Source organism: Pelobates fuscus, chromosome 1, assembly GCF_036172605.1.
Source record: "Pelobates fuscus isolate aPelFus1 chromosome 1, aPelFus1.pri, whole genome shotgun sequence".
NCBI lineage: Eukaryota > Metazoa > Chordata > Amphibia > Anura > Pelobatidae > Pelobates > Pelobates fuscus.
The window spans coordinates 375,500,717-375,520,249 of NC_086317.1; the positions used below are offsets into that span (position 1 = coordinate 375,500,717).

General features: G+C 39.8%; 1 protein-coding gene across 3 annotated transcripts in view; it reads right to left on the reverse strand.

Annotated features, from left to right (window-relative positions):
• Positions 1–19,533, reverse strand: part of ENOX1 (ecto-NOX disulfide-thiol exchanger 1) — a 597,059-nt gene that overhangs the window by 202,785 nt on the left and 374,741 nt on the right. For all 3 annotated transcript variants that reach the window (XM_063425978.1, XM_063425979.1, XM_063425980.1), the window contains one exon: positions 859–1,023. In XM_063425978.1, the coding sequence (XP_063282048.1) occupies positions 859–1,023 (165 nt within the window). The remainder of the gene's footprint in view (positions 1–858; positions 1,024–19,533) is intronic.

The window sequence follows — 19,533 nt, forward strand, 5'->3', positions numbered from 1 at the left end:
AAACACTAAGGGACAGGGAAGGGAAAAAGAACACTAAGGGGGAGGGGAGAAAACACTAAGAGAGGGGAGGCACTAAAAGACAGGTAAGGGGGGAGAGGAACACTAAGGGACAGGGATGAGGACAGCTAATGGACAGGAAGGGGGGGGGACCATTAGGGGTTGGGAAGAGGGACACTAAAGGACATGGAGGGGAGAATGGCACACAGGGAGGCCTGAGTGGGGAGAAAGACACACAGATGAGCCTGGGGGTGAGAAATATGCAGAGGGGCTGGAGATGCAAGCGACACACAGAAGGGCACACAGAAGCAGGAAAGAGTAAAAGACACAAAGAGGCTGGGGGAGAAGGAGACTCACAAAGGGGCTGGAGGAAGTAAGACACACAAAGAAGAGTTTTAAGAGATACACAAGGGTGGTGTGAGACACACAATAGGGAAAAATAGGGGATAAGATAAAGGGGGTAAGACATTTAAATAAGGGGATAAGAAACAAAAGGTGGATTAAGAGGCACACAGGTGAAGATGCTTTGGGGGAGGGTCGCCAAAATCATCTTTGCCTGTGTACCCAAAAATCTCTGTACCGGCCCTGCCATAATCTATACCAAGGCAGCAACTCTCCATCTTACCAAGGCAGTAACAACATTTATAATTAGATCTATGATAAAACATGACTGTGGGATGGTGTCTCTTTAAGTCCACATTTCTCAGATTTTTCTTTAACTGAATCTCTGCGCAGACTTGCTGCTGACTTGGACTGGAGAGACAGGTCTTGGCTAGGTCATATTCAATCATATCAAATTAACCACTAAGTTAATTCAGTAACTTTTTTTGTATTTGTCGATGTGAAAGACTTACGACTTACTGGGATTAGGAGGGAAAAGGGTGCAGCTTTTGCAATGAATGATTTCTTTGACGACAGGTAGAGGAGGAGGAGGTATTAATCCCATGCCAGCCATCATTGGATTGATTGGAGATATCCCAGTCATCATGCTCAGGCTTGGATCAAAGCCTGGAACGCAAATTGAATCTGGGAATGGAAAAAATACAACATTTTATAATACACATAAAAAATACACAATACATGTTTATCTACACAGATATATAACAACTAACATCCAGTGAAAAACTGAAGTCTTTGCTGCGTGCCATGTAGCATTTATTCAATGGAGAGATGACAGATTGCAAATACTGAACGCAGAGAAAACAAAGGGAATGCCATGTAATTAAAACTCATAAGAAAGTAAATACTTAGAGTATCTAAGTCTGCATAACACCAGTTGTTTAAATTGGCAGATGTCTCAAACTGACTTCATACTGACATCTTAAGATTCTTGTATTCTTCTATACTGTTTCATTACCTTAAATGCCCTTCATAGAACAATCCATCCCAGCCTTGGGGGTCTAATTACGAAACAATAAAAAAATTCTAAAACCAGGGGAGCCGCTTATTTAACTTCTCCACTGCTGTGTCAGTAGTGTACTAAAAAAAGGTATAGCATTTTTACCAGCAGGGAAACAATTCACAATGTGCCCTTCATTTTATTTTTTTAGTCTGTAAAAATGGATTGGTTGTTTCACTTAAAGAAATATGTACTCCCCAAATTTAGTAATCCTCATATTTCCATGCTTCCTATGTTCAATTTCATCTCATCTCACCGAATATTTCGATTAGTAGAGAGAGGGTGTATCTCAAAACATACAAAAGTATGGGGTCACTCAGAAATGTGCTTATTTTCTATGAAAAGCTATATGAAATAAATAGTTTGAATAGGAAATGTAGTCATTGACAAGGTTAAAAATAATACATTTTAAATGAAATAATTATTTTGTCCTTCAAACTCTGCTTTCATCAAAGAATCCACCATGGGCAGCAATTACAGCTTTGCAAAACTTCTGCATTCTAGTCGTAAATGTGTTGGGTAATCTGAGGAGATTTCACACCATGCATCCTGGAGCAACTCCTACAAATTAAATTGGCTTGATAGGCACTTCTCACGTACCATATGGTCAACCTGCTTGCACAACAGCTCACTAGGGTTGAGATATGGTGACTGTTGGCCAGTCCATTAAAGATGCAATACCAGTGACCACTTCTTCTCTGAATAGGTCTTAGAACGTTTGGAGCTGTGCTTTGACTGTCACAGAGTTGTATTTGTCTGCTGCAGCAGGAAGCGCTCCTAGTGGCTGTAACCTGTGCTTTTTGGTCCTTTTTACCAGGGTATAAATCTACCACTTTATCACCACCAAATCACACCCAGTTTTTAGTTTTTTTTAGAAACTGCAACGTTTACATTGCAGACTTAAATCCACCTACCAGAGGCCCCTCCTACTGCAGCAGCCAAATACAACTCTTACACATTACTGGAACCCCCATGGGAAAACATTGATCATTGCTTTCCAAAGGTGAAATTGTATACGCATGGCATTTGATGCGCATGTGCATCAGGGCCTCAGTGTTCCTCTATGAAGAATATTGGATTGGACCAACTCTGGAGGAGACCATACCTCCTCCGTGACACTGCAGGACAAGGGCAGGTAAACAGCGCTTTGGAAACCTCAGTGCTGGAACAAAGGTAAGTAAAACTCCTTTTTTTATGTTTTTAAGGTAAAATAGAGTGAGGACAACTGTATAGATAGGGACAGGAAAACTAAAGCGTTAGGAATAAATGTTTACATTCCTAATGCTTTAGTATTCCTTTAACTAATAATGGTTTTCCCCACTTATGTCGGAATAAGCAGAAATTGGGCTTTTTACCAACCTGTCGCTGTTGAAAATAAAACAGGTTTCCTGAGCCAAAACACCTACATAAATTCTATTGGCTCACTTGTAGCATGTAGTAGTGTTTGTGGAGACCATTTTGTATAAATGTTTTTCCAATTTCTCGTATCCAGAAAAATTGCAAATGTTTATCAGATGATTTTTATTTTGGGTCGTAATGGAATTAACCCTAAGAGTCAAAACTAAAATGGCCTAACACTTTTCCCAGGGGTCAGAGAAAGGCATGCTGCAGTGGCTATGGTGCTTAGTATGTATGTGCGGGTGTTAAAAAAAAAAAATATATATATGTTACAAACTGCTGTTTGTAACGGGCCCTTTAAATGACAAATTGCCCTGCTTCCCTGGGTTGTGGAGAAGCCTATTTGCCAGCCTCCTTCCTCATGACTATGGCCCCTGGGAGATTGTGCCCCTGAAAACGTATGGACTTTTATTGGGTGTGTATGGCCCTTTAAGAACCGTCTGGGGACATATTGTGACTTTGTTGAACAATGCCCCTTTAAGACGGTGTCCCCAGACCTGTAAAATAACTTGTCCCTGGCTTTCTCCCACTTGGTTCAGTAAATGGGGCTTACTGAACCAAGTACCACACAGTCGGACCACCCAGAAGTGGAAGTGTGCAGGCAATTTACCTCCCAGGCTGTGAGGTTACTGCAGGTTAATTGCCGACCGCTGGGGGGCTGCTGTTCGTGCAAACGAACATGTGGTGGCGGCCATCTTTGTTCTTCGAACGAGGTCAGCGGTATGTGTAGCCAAATTCATGGAACTAAAATCGGCTACACATTTCCGCGAACACCGCTGACCCTTATCTTCTCCCATACTTTCAGCTGCAGAGACTAAGTCCCGTTCGAAGATTCGAACGCACGTTCGAATGGGACTTAGTCGTTTTTCTGCATGAAATTGACCAACCGCACAGCCCAAATCTATGGAACTGTTTTGGGCAGGAAAATGTGCTTGCGGTCGGTCATAAAGGACTTCCGTCTAACTGTTGATCTACTGAATGGATTTGGCTGATTTTTTAGAGTGTTTATGGTTAAAGTGTGCTGATTAATAATATGTATTTCTATGAAGATTGGATGTATGGTTTTAAAGCTACAGGGCATGTGTAAAAACTGTATTTTTACTGTCTGTGATAATTCTGTTAATCCCTTGTGTACCATAATTATATCACAGGCAGAGGGGAGGATTTTGTGTGTAATTGCTGGGAGTGTCTTCTGTAATATACGTGTGTTATTGGTTGTTTTGTAACGCCCCGTGGGTGGTCCTATCTAAGGGGATCCTGCATAAAAGAAGGTTCTTTTGGTGCCAATAAAAGAGAATGACTTGACCCTCTAACTTGCAGCCTTGACTCATGTTTGTAGGGGACAGCTATAATCACTACAGGGATTGCTATGCTCTTCATACTCCCTTAGCTACTGAGCTCTTGTAAGAGCTTTTGTTCCTGATCCTGCTTCGCTCTACAGAAGGAAGAGGATCACCTACTGGAACCTGGCCGAAGGTCCAGGGCGCAGAGCAGACGGCGAGATCCTAGCCCAGCAGCGGCGGTTCGTGGAGTCTGCAGTACTGTGGAGTCTGCAGTACTGGTATCTACGCAGTAGTTATGGGTGTCTACGGTGCTGATGGTCCTTTGGTGAGCGATAGGAGCATCCTTTTCTACGGTCCAACTTCCAGCCAGCCTGGAGGCAACTGTAACAATATATATGTATATAAAAACATTTTAAAAATCGAGTGGTACCAGGGGCTCTCTGGTATCAGCTGAGATGTAGCCCTGCTGATACGTTAAAGGCATAATGGTCTACGCCATCACTGACCATTAAATCCCCTTTCTACGTGGTGGTACAGACCATCATGCAGCCCTTAGGGGGTAAAGTCTTTATTAAAAAAACTATCAAGATCATTTCTATAATAAAAGAAACCAAGCTAAACACATGAGCATTGCACGACTGCACGTGGAAGACCTGGCAAGTTTCCTGAACCAGAACCAAAAGTGCATAGCTGCTTGTGTGTAAATCAAGAAAAAAGACACAGGCAGACTAATACGTGGTAAGTATAGAAAACAAACGTCTTCGTTATTGAAAGTAAACTGCAGTTTGAGTAGATTTTGTTCTGATGTAGTATTATGACAGTCATTGTATAATCACTCTATACTAGCTCTGTACTAGTTAAAAGATAAGAAACCTTACGAGTCTAGCTTATACTTACAATACGATTTGTAAAATAAAAATGTACATCAAGATACATTCGAAGCAACAGATAAAACCCAACTGTGCGCTTAGATTCAAAAGCCTGTTTGAAAAGTTTAATGTTTGTGTAAAGAACAGTACATGCACTAATTTTGAACAGTTATCACAGGCAGTCTGAGAGAAAATAAAATAGTGTGTTAATACAATACAAGGATCAAGTACGTAATTAAACCCAAGAAGAAAGTTGATACTGAAAACCCCTGTACAATGTTGATAAGCTTAATTTGAAATTAACAAATAAAGATACACTCCAAACATCATATCCACTACAGAATGCCATTTTAGGATTTTTGACTTCTGACATGGGGTCTCCTGGGCAGATCCTCACCTGTATGCAGCCTCTAGTAGAGTTGGATCTAAGCCTGGTGGCTCCAGTGATTAGCTAATTGTCTGAGGGCAATCAGATGACGCCTCTCCTTAACGCTAGACTTAGCATAGGGAAGCTCTCCTGTAGGCTGCAGAGAGAACCACCGGTAAAACGGTTCGGCTACTTGCAGTGGATGGATGTCAGGATACTCTTGGCACCAAAACCACTACACATTGATGGTTAGGGTACTTGGAGTTTTCCTTTAATTAAAGTTTTACAACACATTTCTGTTTACAACACATCAGTGGATGCATTTACTTAGGCTGATATTTTTTAGGCTAGTCTAGTGTAGCCAAATATAACCTAAATGCTGAACATAACAGCCTGTTTAACATAAGGCTACCTACATATACGAACTATAGATTGAGAGAATCAAGTTCTATTCCAATTGATGATGGATAAATAATACATGGGACAGGCAAGCATACTGAGTCAAGAGGGAGTAAATATGCAGACATAGAAATGTTGGAAAAATTGATAACGACGCCTGTCGTAATTGACAAAACTTCACTTTTGTCAAGTTTTTTCACCTTAGGCACTAGCCAGAAGACAAAGTAGTCCCTATGTTATCTTATGATATATTGCATTGCAAATTTAATTTAATTCCAACACAGTCAATATATGTATTTTAGAAAGATTTCATCTATATGAAATACACAAATCTGACAGGGTGGTGATTTTTAGATCCTGCAGATATTTGCAGATGTAAAATCTGGAGTAAAAGATGCAAAATTGAATGGATTACCTGAAATATTCACAAAGTAGAAAACAAACAAAACAAAAAAATAATAAAAATAATAAAATATCAATAATGCCATCTTAATATGCAGCGATAATTGGGCAAATAAGATTAATTTGAGCTAAATCTAAGATAGAAGGAATGAATGAATTACAACGTACAGTTATAAGAAACAATTATTAACTCCCCAAGATATGGTCTGTACAAAGAATGGGCAATAAGTTTGTGTGCATACAGATATGCACAGACCAATCTCAGCATGAAGAACAGCACTAGAAAAGAGATCTATATCTGTATGTTATATTGGGTGTAAGCAAATACACAGTAACTCACTCACATTACAGAAAGAAAACCGAGGGATGTTTTCCTAGCTAATTCAGAGTTTGATTTACAAACTTTTATTTGTGACAATGAGATTTTAATATTGTGACTAATTTATATTTGATTACTATATTTTCAAACCCACACACACATGCTTTGCCCAAGCAATACAAGACAAAAGCCTAAAATGAATGGTAAAGTCTAGAATTGAAAAATATGTTCTTTTTTTTTTTTACTTAAAACCATTTCTGTTCTTGGTAGTTTGTTTCATGTGACAAAACGGAAATTGATACAGTGGAAGAACTAATACAGAGAGGGACCTGGTGCGAGGAATTTTTAGGGCCCCTGTAGCATTAGGGTTTCCAAAAGGTAGATCAACTGTTGTTCAGATAACATGATGCTTTGCCAGCTGTGGATTTACCTTTCACCTATCCTCACAGGGCTGTATTTGTGAGCAGTGTCTTTGTGTTTGAATGTAAGAAAGTTTTTGCATTTAGTAGGTGTGTGTGAATGTAGCTATGTTTTTTGTTGTGTATTTTTGGCATTTGAACACAGTTTTCCCCTGTATTCAGTTTTGGCATTTGAATGCAGGGGCGTGTTTGTTTGTAGTGTAGGTATTTAAATGTAGAGGTGTGTTTGTATGTATTGTTGCTATTTAATTGCAGTTGTGTATTTGTATGTGACAGAGTTTAGAATGCAAGTGTGTGTTTGTGTGTAGTGTTAGTGAATGTTCATATGTATGCACATATAAACATACATTCAACCACACAAACACACACACACAGATACACCCTGACACATAGATGCACACGCACATTGATACACACAAACATATATAAGTTATAATTTACATACATTTAACCACCATCCTGTTTCCATTCCTTTTTTGGTGCAGGATGGTGAATTCTGTGGGATCCAGTGGATCTAACTGCTAGCTAAGGCTGATAAAAATGTAAATACAACATCAAATATAGTATATGGCACAATTAGAATGACCACTAGATGGTACATGAAACAAGAAGAGGAGAAACTGTTTGGAGTACATGTAGTTTATGAATGTATTGATGCTCTGCATATTTTTATTTTTTAATCTAGGTAAATAGCAAAAGATCACACAAAACAACCTAATGGAAACTGACTTTTCATCTAAATGTCTCTATATACTGAGAAATTAATTGTCTGCAGTTTGTTCCAGTAGGACATATTTTATTCAGTCACCTTGAATGACCTCGCAGAGTTTTAGCCTATGCTGAACCTTTATCCAAGGCCCGAGAAAGACCCATGAAGGGTTAAATCTTTGCTGGATGATGTATTGATGACCAAGAAAAAAACAGCACAACTTGAAGGTGTAGTTAACTTTATTTCACTTTTCTTGTGATACAAATTATTTTCTGGGACACACAATAGATGCAATTCTTGTTTGCCTGTACATTATTGCTCGTTAATCATACCTTCAATTTTATAAATCACATGCCCAAAACTGGATCTGGAAACAACAATATACTTTCACAAGATATTTGTGGACATTTTAATAAATTCTCATATTTTTACAGCTTAGTGTTTATTGAAAGTGCTTTTTCAATGCACAAATTGTTTTTCTTTTTCTTCCTTTAAGGCTTTTAAAAGCTGTCTAGGTAAAAAAAAAAAAAAAAAAAAAGTGCCTCAAATTGCTTTCATTTATGCTTGTAACATTTGACATTTATAACTAGATTCAAGCTGCTTCATTCAATAAACAAGTTAATTGTAAACAGTAAAGTGTAGAACATCTACAATTTACAGAATAGTTTAAAGGTTTTAAAAATCTTGATGTACTTTTTATACATTGAATAAATAGGGGCTATTCTGGGTCCCAGAACGTGATCTGAAGAAGCAGCCCAGGCGAAACGCGTCATAACGTTTTCAGACGCACAATGTCAGGACGCACTGAAGGAAGCTCATATCTCCCGGAAGAAATACACAGCGTTCCAGTTCCCAAAAGACCGCAAGTGGTAGCCAGCGCTGTCAGGAGGGTCTGAGGACTTGCCTTACAGGGGAAGAGATTGTGATTTTTAAAGTCTTTTCTGTTACCAATAAAGGATTAAATTGTATCCAGTTGCCATCCTGCCTATTCCATCGTGGTCCTGCACCTTGAGATATCTGGGCTGTCAAGCAGACTTATACTGCTCCACGCTTGATATACAAACGTATCCTCCCTTTCAAGTTTTAAAGCAAGTGTCCTTCTCTCTACATATTTTATCACTTATGCACTTTGCTTGAGAGGCACAGGACACATTATATATATATATATATATACATTGTATAGTGTATTTGGGATTGCACTTTTTTAGGATCTGTTTGCACTTTGTGTATATAAGAATACAGATGTACATATGAAACACTATCTTTGAAGGCACAGCGCACTTTTTTCTATCCAATTTTTTATAGTGTGTTTTTTAGAGCTATTTTTCACTTATATTAGTGCTGCTTACCTTTTTGATCACAAATTTCACTTATAAAATTATTTACAGCGCCTTATTTTACTTGATTGTTTTTGTCGCATTCTGAAGTATTACAGGACATGGTAAATACCAAGCTTTAATGAATTGAAAGTGATGATAACCTACATCAGTGATTCCCAAACCAGTCCTCACAACCCAGCAACAGTCCAGGTTTCATCAGTATCTCCACTGGCATAAAAAAAAACCCATGAATCCTGAATTGTTGGTGGGCCATGAGTGGTTTGGGAACCACTGGCTTACATCAGCAATGTTTCTTGTTTGGTATGTTATGTATACTTGTTGTCATCAAATAATAATCCCAGAAACCCCAGAGGTTCATATACAAACGAAGATTTCATAAAATCTTAACGTCACCAAAACAACTTTGGCAGAATGAAGCAGTTTTGGTGTATATAGATCATGCGCCTGCAGTCTCACTGCTTAATTATCTGCCATTTAGGAGTTATATCACTTTTTTTCTGTCAATGCAACCATAGTCACATCTGACACAAGCAGCATGGGAAAAAAATGGTTTCATTTTCAATCAGATGTAACTTACTGTAAAAGTTTTTATGTCCTACTCGGTAAATGTAACTTTAATCACACACGAGGCTCCTGCAGGGTATACAAGGCTATTAACAGAGCAGGACAAAATATATTCTAAATAAAACAAAATGTGCAATAAAGGAAGTTTAAACAGATGTCTTTTTACAGGAACTTTTTAGGAAGTCTGTGCAAGTCACATGCAGGGGTGTGTGACTGGGGTTGTTTAACTCCTTAAGGACAGAACTTCTGGAATAAAAGGGAATCATGACGGAATATTTCCGTCATGTGTCCTTAAAGGGTTAAACAAAGTGATTTAACTAAATGGTAGAGAATTGAGTAACAAAACTACAGGAGCATGATCTGTACACCAAGACTGATTCAGTAAGCTAATGTTGCTTTGGTGCACATAGTGTCTCTTTAAATACATTACTTACATATAAACACACATACACTACCAATGAAAACTTTTAGAAGTTTATAAGCAGCTCCCTGCGTGGGAAACAAACCGCTAGGAGCAATCTTTGTATCGCTCAGTTATTTTGTGTTCTTACATAAATCGGCATTGCAACTTGAGCTACTTCTGTTTTTTTAAGTTTACTGAACCTCTGCTAAGGTCTTTGACGCTGCTTATCTCTCCTAGCCCTGACCCAGAGTGTTTCCGACTCTACCTTCCAATACAATTAGCCCTAGGTTGCTATATTCTACTAGAACTACGCTTTTAGAGTTGTCTTAACTACTCTCTACAGATCTTGGATCCATCTGTATGTTTAGCCTTTGGCTCCAGCAAATGATCATTAAATTTTAAGTGGAATGCAAGTCCCCTTACTACTAGTCTTCTACTACTTCCATGGGTTCCTCTACTGGACTTCACCCTGCCCCTGAAAAGGCCTGAAGCAGCTATTGTACTAGAATACCCAGTTACCTGCAGTTGAGTTCTTTATTCTAGTCAACCATGACCATTATAAAGAGATGCAGTAAACAGATAGAGGTTACAGAAACAAGTTTAGATGACCAAACACTGAAAAAAAATGTACATTTCAGAATAATAAACAAACGTCTTATTCAGGGAACAAGTAATGTGTTAAAGGATCACTATAGGGTCAGGAACACAAACATGTATTCCTGACCCTATAGTGTTAAAACCACCATCTAGCCCCCCTGGGCCCCTCATGCCTCCATAAATATAGCAAAATCTTACTGTATTCAAGCCTGAAGCTGTAACTCTGCATGCTGTTTGTCTTAGAAAAACAAGCAGTCTGCTGACATCATCAGAAGTGTTAGCCTGATCCAATCACAATGCTTCCCCATAGGATTGGTTGAGACTGACAAAAAGGCAAATCAGGGGCAGAGCCAGCAGAATTCAAACACAGCCCTGGCCAATCAGCATCTCCTCATAGAGATGAATTGAATCAACTAATCTCTATGAGGAAAGTGCAGTGTCTGCATGCAGAGGGAGGAGACACTGAATGTTTGGATGCATTTTAGGCAGCCATGGCCCAGGAAGGATCTCTAACAGCCATCTAAGGAGTGGCCAGTGAAGCTATCACTAGGCTGTAAAGTAAACAATGCATTTTCTCTGAAAGGACAGAGTTTACAGCAAAAAGCTTGAAGGTAATGATTCTACTCACCAGAACAAATTCAATAAGCTGTAGTTGTTCTGGTGACTATAGTGTCCCTTTAACAAATTACAGATGTTCTGCAGCAGTGAAAGAAAATTAGGCCTTGAAGATTGATGGTAATAATTCCCACAATGATCCCAAATTTGTTGATTTTTTCTAATGCTCTTTCTGTATAAAAGTAGTGTTGAAACACCTGATGTTACTACACCTTCTTAAGGGTAATTTGGAATGTAGTGTACTGCATTAAGTAGCACATTGTTATCACAGCAGTAAGATAAAATTCAAGGAATTCAAGAAAGACAAGCCATTATCACCATTATCACCTTTAAAAGTGTACTGTGGGTCTTTCTTTTAGTTCTTTTCTTTAGAGAAACTGCAAAGAACTGCAACATTTAGAAAAATGCCAAGGTTTACGTGAGTTCAAGTCCTACATCATCACAAAGAAAGAGAAGGAAACTGACAGGAAGAGATCTGGCAGACACCAAGCCACAACAGAATCATTAGACAATGTTCCGAGAGTCAACACCTCATGTGATAGGTTGGCTCACAAGACAACACCTTTAACACAGATCTACACTGGTTGAAGTAATCAACTCTCATTTCCAATTGTGAAGAGAATAATTTTAGCTGCAGTTTTGACAGATTGACTGGCAGTAAGAAGGCCATTGCTAAAATGGCAAAATCCGAAAAAGAGACTTGCCTGGGTCATGGAGCACCACCAATGAACAACTAAAAACTGGAAGAAGGTCGTATGGACTCATGACTCAAAAAAAATAATATTTCAGTTTATTACACATGGTTTTTGTATGGTGTCAAGTACAGTTGTATTCAACCCCCATTGGAAATTATGTATTGTCAAAATGTACAGACTTTCAGGTGTTTGCAATGAACAAATCAAACAAAAACAATTGAAATAGCTCAACACAACGAATGGACTTCCCCAAATTCAACTGAAAATGAAACTTATAATGACTTCTCAAATCTCAATATTATTCAACCCCTTTATGGCAAGCACTTTTAGTACTCTTTTGCTATAATGACCTCTCTGCAAACGAGCACTCTTTTGCTACATATTTTTCAGTGCCTTGCAATACCCCCTGACATTTGACTAGTTAGGGTCAGGGTCAGGGACCTCCTGGCACCAACACAACTTCATTTTGATAAAGTTGTTATGGTACCAAGAGTGTTCCATTAAGCTATACGTTATAATTCCATGTTAGTAATCGACAAATGTTTGTTTGCACTACTGAGATTTTAAACTGCACACATTTCATTGTAAAATGGAAATATGGATGTGCTTGAAAAATGTTGACCACTACTTAGGCTGCTTATTTGGGCTATTAATTTATATATTGTTTTTCCAGAGTGTTCAGGGAAAATATTTTCTTGGTACTCTTTTGTTGGGATACACTGCAAAATTTGGATGCGCAAAAAAAATTATTTAAAAAAAATGCAATTTCTCCTGCCTGAGTATCTTGACATGTTTTAATACATAGGTTGACTGTCAGTGGTGTGGAAATGATTTACACATATGTTTGTGATTGCTGCAGCATGCTGTTTTTGGGAAACGACTTGTATTTTAATTGTATTTTATACTGTTCGAAAAGAAGTCAGCCAGCAGTATTCTACCAGCACAGTTTAAGCTTAAGCTGCTTATTATATGTGCAGTCTTTCTTTTATTGAAATTCTGTAAAAGAAGGAAAATGGTTTAGCTGTAATGATACATTTTCATTGGATCAACATGGAATTGAAAAGCTTTTGACCCTTAGAGGGCTTCTGAAGGACAATCAAACTGCTTAATACATTTCACCAGTCATATTTTACATTCAGAGTGTTAGGCGCCACAAATCTCTCAATTAATTTTATTTTACACAGTTTCTTAAACAGCTACTTTATGCTAGTATCTGTGAAATATATAGACCCTGGCTGATCTCCAATATTTCCAGTAAATTAAAGTATTTTGAGAGAAAAGGTTCTGTTCTGCATCTTTTTAAAATAAATCAAATCACAAAAGCAAAAAACAAGGAAAGAAGAGATAACATTATTTATTTCACTGTTCAATAATTTAGAGTTTCTGAGTGATATATTCTATGTTAATAGGAAAATACAACTTCTAAAAAAATGTTGGTGACCGCCTCAGATCAGAAATGTTTATTTCTAATTTGATTGACTTCAAATGTAAGCGTGTCATTCAAAACTGTATACCAAAATTAATCGAATCATTCTACAACTATATTTAGCTAAAAGCCAGGTCCAAGGGATAATTAGGTCAGGGAGTTTTACCAAATTTCAGTATCCAATAAAACATACCCATCAATCAGATCAAGATCCAGCAATCTGTGCTCAATTTGCCCAAGTATCCCCATCTTCCAACTCCCTCAATGTCAGTCTCCCCCCTAAGCTCTATGTCAGGAACCCACATTATCCTCTCCCTCCATGCCATCCACATTCATTCTTTCCTCCAATAAATTATTTATCATAATATTCTACTCCCTTAATATCTCTACACCACATCTCTAAATATTCATGTCATCATGCTATTTTGTTTCCCATTGCAACGTAAGTGTCCGTGAATGGCAGGAAGTAAAACTAATCATTGCACTTCTTAAAACCCATCCCGTGTTTGCTTTAGATTTGCTTCTGGGGCCATGTGTACAGGAGTACAGAAGGCCCGTTTGTGCAGGAATGTGCAGTGTTTACTTTGGCAGAGATGGTACTGGGAAAAAGATTAGTAGTCCTGGATGGGGCGATACACGTCAATGACAGCGATAGAATGACGGAATAGGTTATCGAAAAAGTATTAAGGAAAAAGCCAACGTTTATATGATATTATGGCGCATATGAAAAAAAACAAGCATATTGCAATATATTATTCCACAGGATGCCCTGAGAAGAATTGAAATCATGTGTTAATCCTGGGTTGTCTCGATTCCAGTTCAGTATACTGGCAGGTGCACTGAAGGGCTGGCAGGAAAAGGCAGCAGCCCTCATGTTGTTGCCTTCGGGGAGATGGAGATGATAAAATGAATGTGCTGTGATTGAATGCAGCTGTAGGGTTCCAGTCCTGGAGCACAGGGCAATACAAAATTGCTGGGCAGACAGGCAGAGCACTGATTGCTGGCAGGGACTTGTTTACCCTTTGTGTTCCGACTTTATGGAGGAGTTTAATTGCAGGCATGACAGCCTGTCCGTAACATCTAAGAGCAAACACTTAGATCAGCATTTAATGTCCAAGGCTTAAAGGTTCATAGCGGCTTGTATGATGTACAACAATCAACTGTGCGAGCATGATGGGAATTGAAGTACACAATAGCCTGGTTATCTTGCTCACTGAGCATTATTGGAGTCGACAGCAATTTTTCCTCAAGAGAGTAATATTGGTATTTTGCAGTAACAATTTAAGGAAACAACACACACATTTTGGGTTTGTAAGGCTAAAATATATTCACTGAACAAATTTAAAAACGCAACATTTTTTCTATGTACAGGCCTATTTCTCTCAAATATTGTTCACAAATCTGTCTAAATCTGTGTTAGTGAGCACTTCTCCTTTGCCGAGATAATCCATCCAGCTCACAGGTGTGGCATATCAAGATGCTGATTAGACAGCATCAGTGTCGTACTAAGGTGAGTGGCGGGTGGGCGCAGGCCCGCCCTGGGTGCCACGACTTCCAGTGTCATGTGTCACCCCCCCATCATTACGCTGCGCACAGCCGCAGCACATTTGCGGCCCGGCGGGACTTCCTTCTTCTATGAGGAGGTGGAGGAGCATTGCGGGCCGCGGCGTCGCGCAACATGATGACGACGTGCGCAGCGCCGTCAGTCTGTCTTCACGGATCTTCAGCGGAAGGATCCAATATCCGGGCGGTGAGGCACCCAGTGGTCGGACTCGGATGCAAGGAAGGCATCATCAAAATGTAAGTAGTTATTTTATGTCTGGGGCTGAATTAATTAAAGGGGGAGTGGATTACTTAAAGAGGGGATTAATTAGAGAGGGTGAATTAAAGAGGGGGTGGATTAATTAAAGAGGGGGAGTGGATTAATTAGAGGGGGTGGATTAATTAGAGGGGGTGGATTATTAGGGGGGAGGTTTAATTAAAGAGGGGGTGGAATAATTAGAGGGGGGTGGATTAATTAAAGAGGAGGGGTGGATTAATTATAGGGGGTGGATTAATTAAAGGGGGTGGATTAATTAGAGTGGGTGGATTAATTAGAGGGGGTTGGATTAATTAGAGGGGGTGGATTATTAGGGGGGAGGTTTAATTAAAGAGGGGGGGTGGAATAATTAGAGGGGGTGGATTAATTAAAGGGGGTGGATTAATTAGGGGGGGTGGATTAATTAGAGGGGGTGGATTAATTAGAGGGGGTGGATTAATTAAAGGGGGTGGATTAATTAAAGGGGTGGATTAATTAGAGGGGGTGGATTAATTAGAGGGAGTGGATTAATTAAAGAGGGGGTGGATTAATTAGAGGGAGGGTGGATTAATTAGAGGGAGGGTGGATTAATTAAAGAGGGGGTGGATTAATTAGAGGGGGTGGATTAGAAGAGGTGAATTAATTAAAGAGGGGGTGGATTAATTAGAAGGGGAGGATTAATTAGAGGGGGTGGATTAATTAAAGAGGGGGTGGATTAATTAGAGGGGGGTGGATTAATTAGAGGGGGTGGATTAATTAAAGAGGGGGTGGATTAATTAGATGGGGTGGATTAATTAAAGAGGGGGTGGATTAATTAGAAGGGGTGGATTAATTAGAGGGGGTGGATTAATTAGAGGGGGTGGATTAATTAGAGGGGGGTGGATTAATTAGAGGGAGGGTGGATTAATTAAAGGGGGGTGAATTAATTAGAGGGGGTGGATTAATTAAAGAGTGGGGGTGGATTAATTAAAGAGGGGGGTGGATTAATTAGATGTGGGGTGGATTAATTAAAGGGGGTGGATTAATTAAGGGGGGTGGATTAATTAGAGGGGAGGTGGATTAATTAGAGGGGGTGGAGATTAATTAGAGGGGGTGGATTAATTAGAGGGGGTGGGTTAATTAGAGGAAGGGTGGATTAATTAAAGGGGTGTGGATTAATTAGAGGGAGGGTGGATTAATTAAAGGGGGTGGATTAAAGAGGGGTGGATTAATTAGAGGGGGTGGATTAGAGGGGGAGTGGATTAGAGTGGGTGGATTAAAGAGGGTGGATTCATTAAAGGGGGAGGTTTAAGTAAAGGGGTGGATTCATTAAAGGGGTGTGGTTAATTAAAGAGTGGGTGGATTAATTAATGAATTAAAGGGGGGATTAATTAAAGAATTAAAGGGGGTGGAGGTTTAATTAAGGGGGTGGATTCATTAAAGGGGGGGGTGGATTATTAGAGGGGGAGGTTTAATTGAAGAGGTGGGTGGATTAATTAGAAGGGGTGGATTAATTAAAGCGGGTGGATTAATTAGGGGGGTGGATTAATTAGAGGGGGTGGATTAATTAACCCTTTAAGGACACATGACATGTGTGACATGTCATGATTCCCTTTTATTCCAGAAGTTTGGTCCTTAAGGGGTTAAAGGGGGGGGGGATTAATTCAATAATTAAAGGGGGGAGGTTTAAGTAAAGGGGGGTGGATTAATTATAGGGGTGTGGATTAATTAAAGGGGGTGCAGATTAATTAAAGGGGGTGTGGAGGTTTAATTAAAGGGTGGATTAATTTAAGAGGGGGTGTGGATTAATTAAAGGGGTGTGGATTAATTAAAGGGGGCTGTGGATTAATTAAAGGGGGCTGTGGATTAATTAAAGGGGGCTGTGGATTAATTAAAGGGGGTGCAGCACAGGGGAAGGTTTATTTAGGGGGGTAGGTTTAATTAAAGGGGGGTGCAGTATTTTATTAAGGGAGGATGTGCACTGCAGATTTTTGTTTTTTATTAAGGGGGTGCGCAGGATTTATTTTACTTAAGGGGGTGTGCAGCTTTTTTTTTAATTAAGGGGGGTGTGCAGGGTTTTTATGTGTAGGGAGTGTATGAAATGTATGTGATCAGTGTGCAGGGTTTTTATATGAAGGGCAAAAGGCAGGGGTTTTCTAGAAGGGGCGAGACCAGGGACTTTGTACAAAGGGGCAGGGGAGGAGTTTTCTAGAAGTTTCTCACCAAAGCACTGGTCTTCCCCCTTCTACAAAAATGGCGCATTAATACAAAACCTCTGCCCTGGCCCCTTCTACAAAACCTCTGCCCTAGCCGCTACATCTTTTGAACCCAAATCCCTTTCCTATGCTATTTCTAAGGATCCGCTCAATAAAGTGGTATGGGTGCCAGGTCCGTCTAGTTTTAACCCTGCAGCTGAAAACATATGTTTCACTGACGGTTAATCCAGCCTCTAGTGGCTGTCTCACTGATAGCCGCTAGAGGCGCTTCCGCAATTCTCACTGTAAAACTCACCGTGAGAAGACGCTGGACGTCCATTGGAAAGTATTGAGTAATGCTTTCCTATGGGCAGTTTGAATGCGCACTCGGCTCTTGCCGCGCATGCGCATTCGGATCTGACGTCGGCAGGGGGAGGAGAGGTCACCAGCGCCGAGGGAGCCTGACGCTGGAGAAAGGTAAGTGGCTGAATGGGTTTTAAGGGGTTAAAACCCCTTCAGCCACTTACCTTAATCCAGCGCCCGGGCTCCCTCGGCGCTGGTGACCTCTTCTCCCCCGCTGACGTCAGCTCCCGAGTGGAGCCGAATGCACATGCGCGGCAAGAGCTGCGTGCACATTCAAACAGTCCATAGGAAAGCAAAAAAATTGGGGTGTTTTCTTAAATATTTATTATGGGGGGTGGGGGTTGCCACACTCAGGGTCCGCCCCGGGTACCAAATGCTCTAGGTACTCCCCTGGACAGCATGATTATTGCACAGGTGTGTCTTAGGCTGGCCACATCCCACAGGCCACAATCAACAACTTGATGTGAAGGAAATGTGTTGCACTGCGTGAGGCAAATTGTGGTCAGACCAGATACTGACCCGGACCCACCCAATACAGTAAAACTGCACATTTTAGAGTGGCCTTTTATTGTGGCCAGCCTAAGACACACCTGTGCAATAATCATGCTGTCTAATCAGCATCTTGATATGCCACACCTGTGAGGTGAATGGATTATCTTGGCAAAGGAGAAGTGCTCACTAACACAGAATTAGACAGATTTGTGAACAATATTTGAGAGAAATAGGCCTTTTGTGAACATAGAAAAAGTCTTAATTTTGTTCAGTGTATATTCTTATAGAGAAAGCAAATAAAGTATTAAAAATAAGAACTTGAGAAAAAAAAATGCTCCGGCACTGAAAGAATGTGAGGGTTAGCAGAGCAGTCTATGTGTTCTGGCTTGAACTAATCTGTGAGGCTAACCCATTTGCAAGGAAATGGAATTGCTAGTTTATAGTTCAGTGCACATTTATGGCAATAAGACTGGGATGTATGAAGACCAGCACAGATTTAAAGGCACAGCACAGCAGAGGTTCTTTAATGTGTACTAAACAAGGGCCAGCAATCTATGCATAGTTACTGCTGTACCAGTTTTCTGCTGATTGTTAAATTGCAATATTTTGCCTTAATAAAGGACGTATATTTCTTGTTTCTGTATTGGAAATTATGATAACATTCCAACATGTTCCAATTTCAAAATGTCTTCAATGTTCTAGTGTTTGATACAATAACTCCACAGGGAGACACTAAGTAGCTGCCTAAGGCTCCAGGCAACATGTTTTCAAGCTTGGAAATGGAAAATGTAATGACTGAGAGGAATACAGTTATTTTTTTTATTATTACTGAAAGAAAACAACGGATTGTAATATAGCCTTGTTGTGTATTAAAACCTATTTATTGCATTTTCTAGCTTCCCCTTGGTCCATGGTGAGTGCCATATTTATTCCTCTTTCAGAAGCACTGCTAATCTTCTAAATCAACCTGACAATGTTCCAGAATGCATTTTGAGATGCTTATCCCTTATATGATGTCCGGATGCGTGGATACACACTAGTTTTTAATTACCTGCATATTTGTGAGTTCGAATAAGCTGTAGCTCTGATCAAACAGGACTTAAACATGGATGCCTCAACAGAGCATGCCACGGTAAGCCAAGAATGCTCTGAAAAGTATGTATGCATTACAAAATAAGCCTAGTGTACATAAAGAGTGCTTACACTCTCATCAGTGACATTGCTAGGTGACCATAAATAACTAAATATTATGACCATTCCCACACACCATATATATTGTCTTAAATCGCTCCCAAAGTCTAATCTTAAACCTTAACATGTTCTATGAATTAAGTTATGGCACCCAATCTTTGTATGTAATAGGATGTGTTATTTCTCTCTTAACAAGACAGGGAACTGAGGGGGGAGCCAACAGCAAAGCCGTCCAGACACAATTTCTGATGGCTCTTGAAAATCTCATCTAATCTTACCAAAATCACCGCCAAATTGCGCAATCCAGGGTCCAC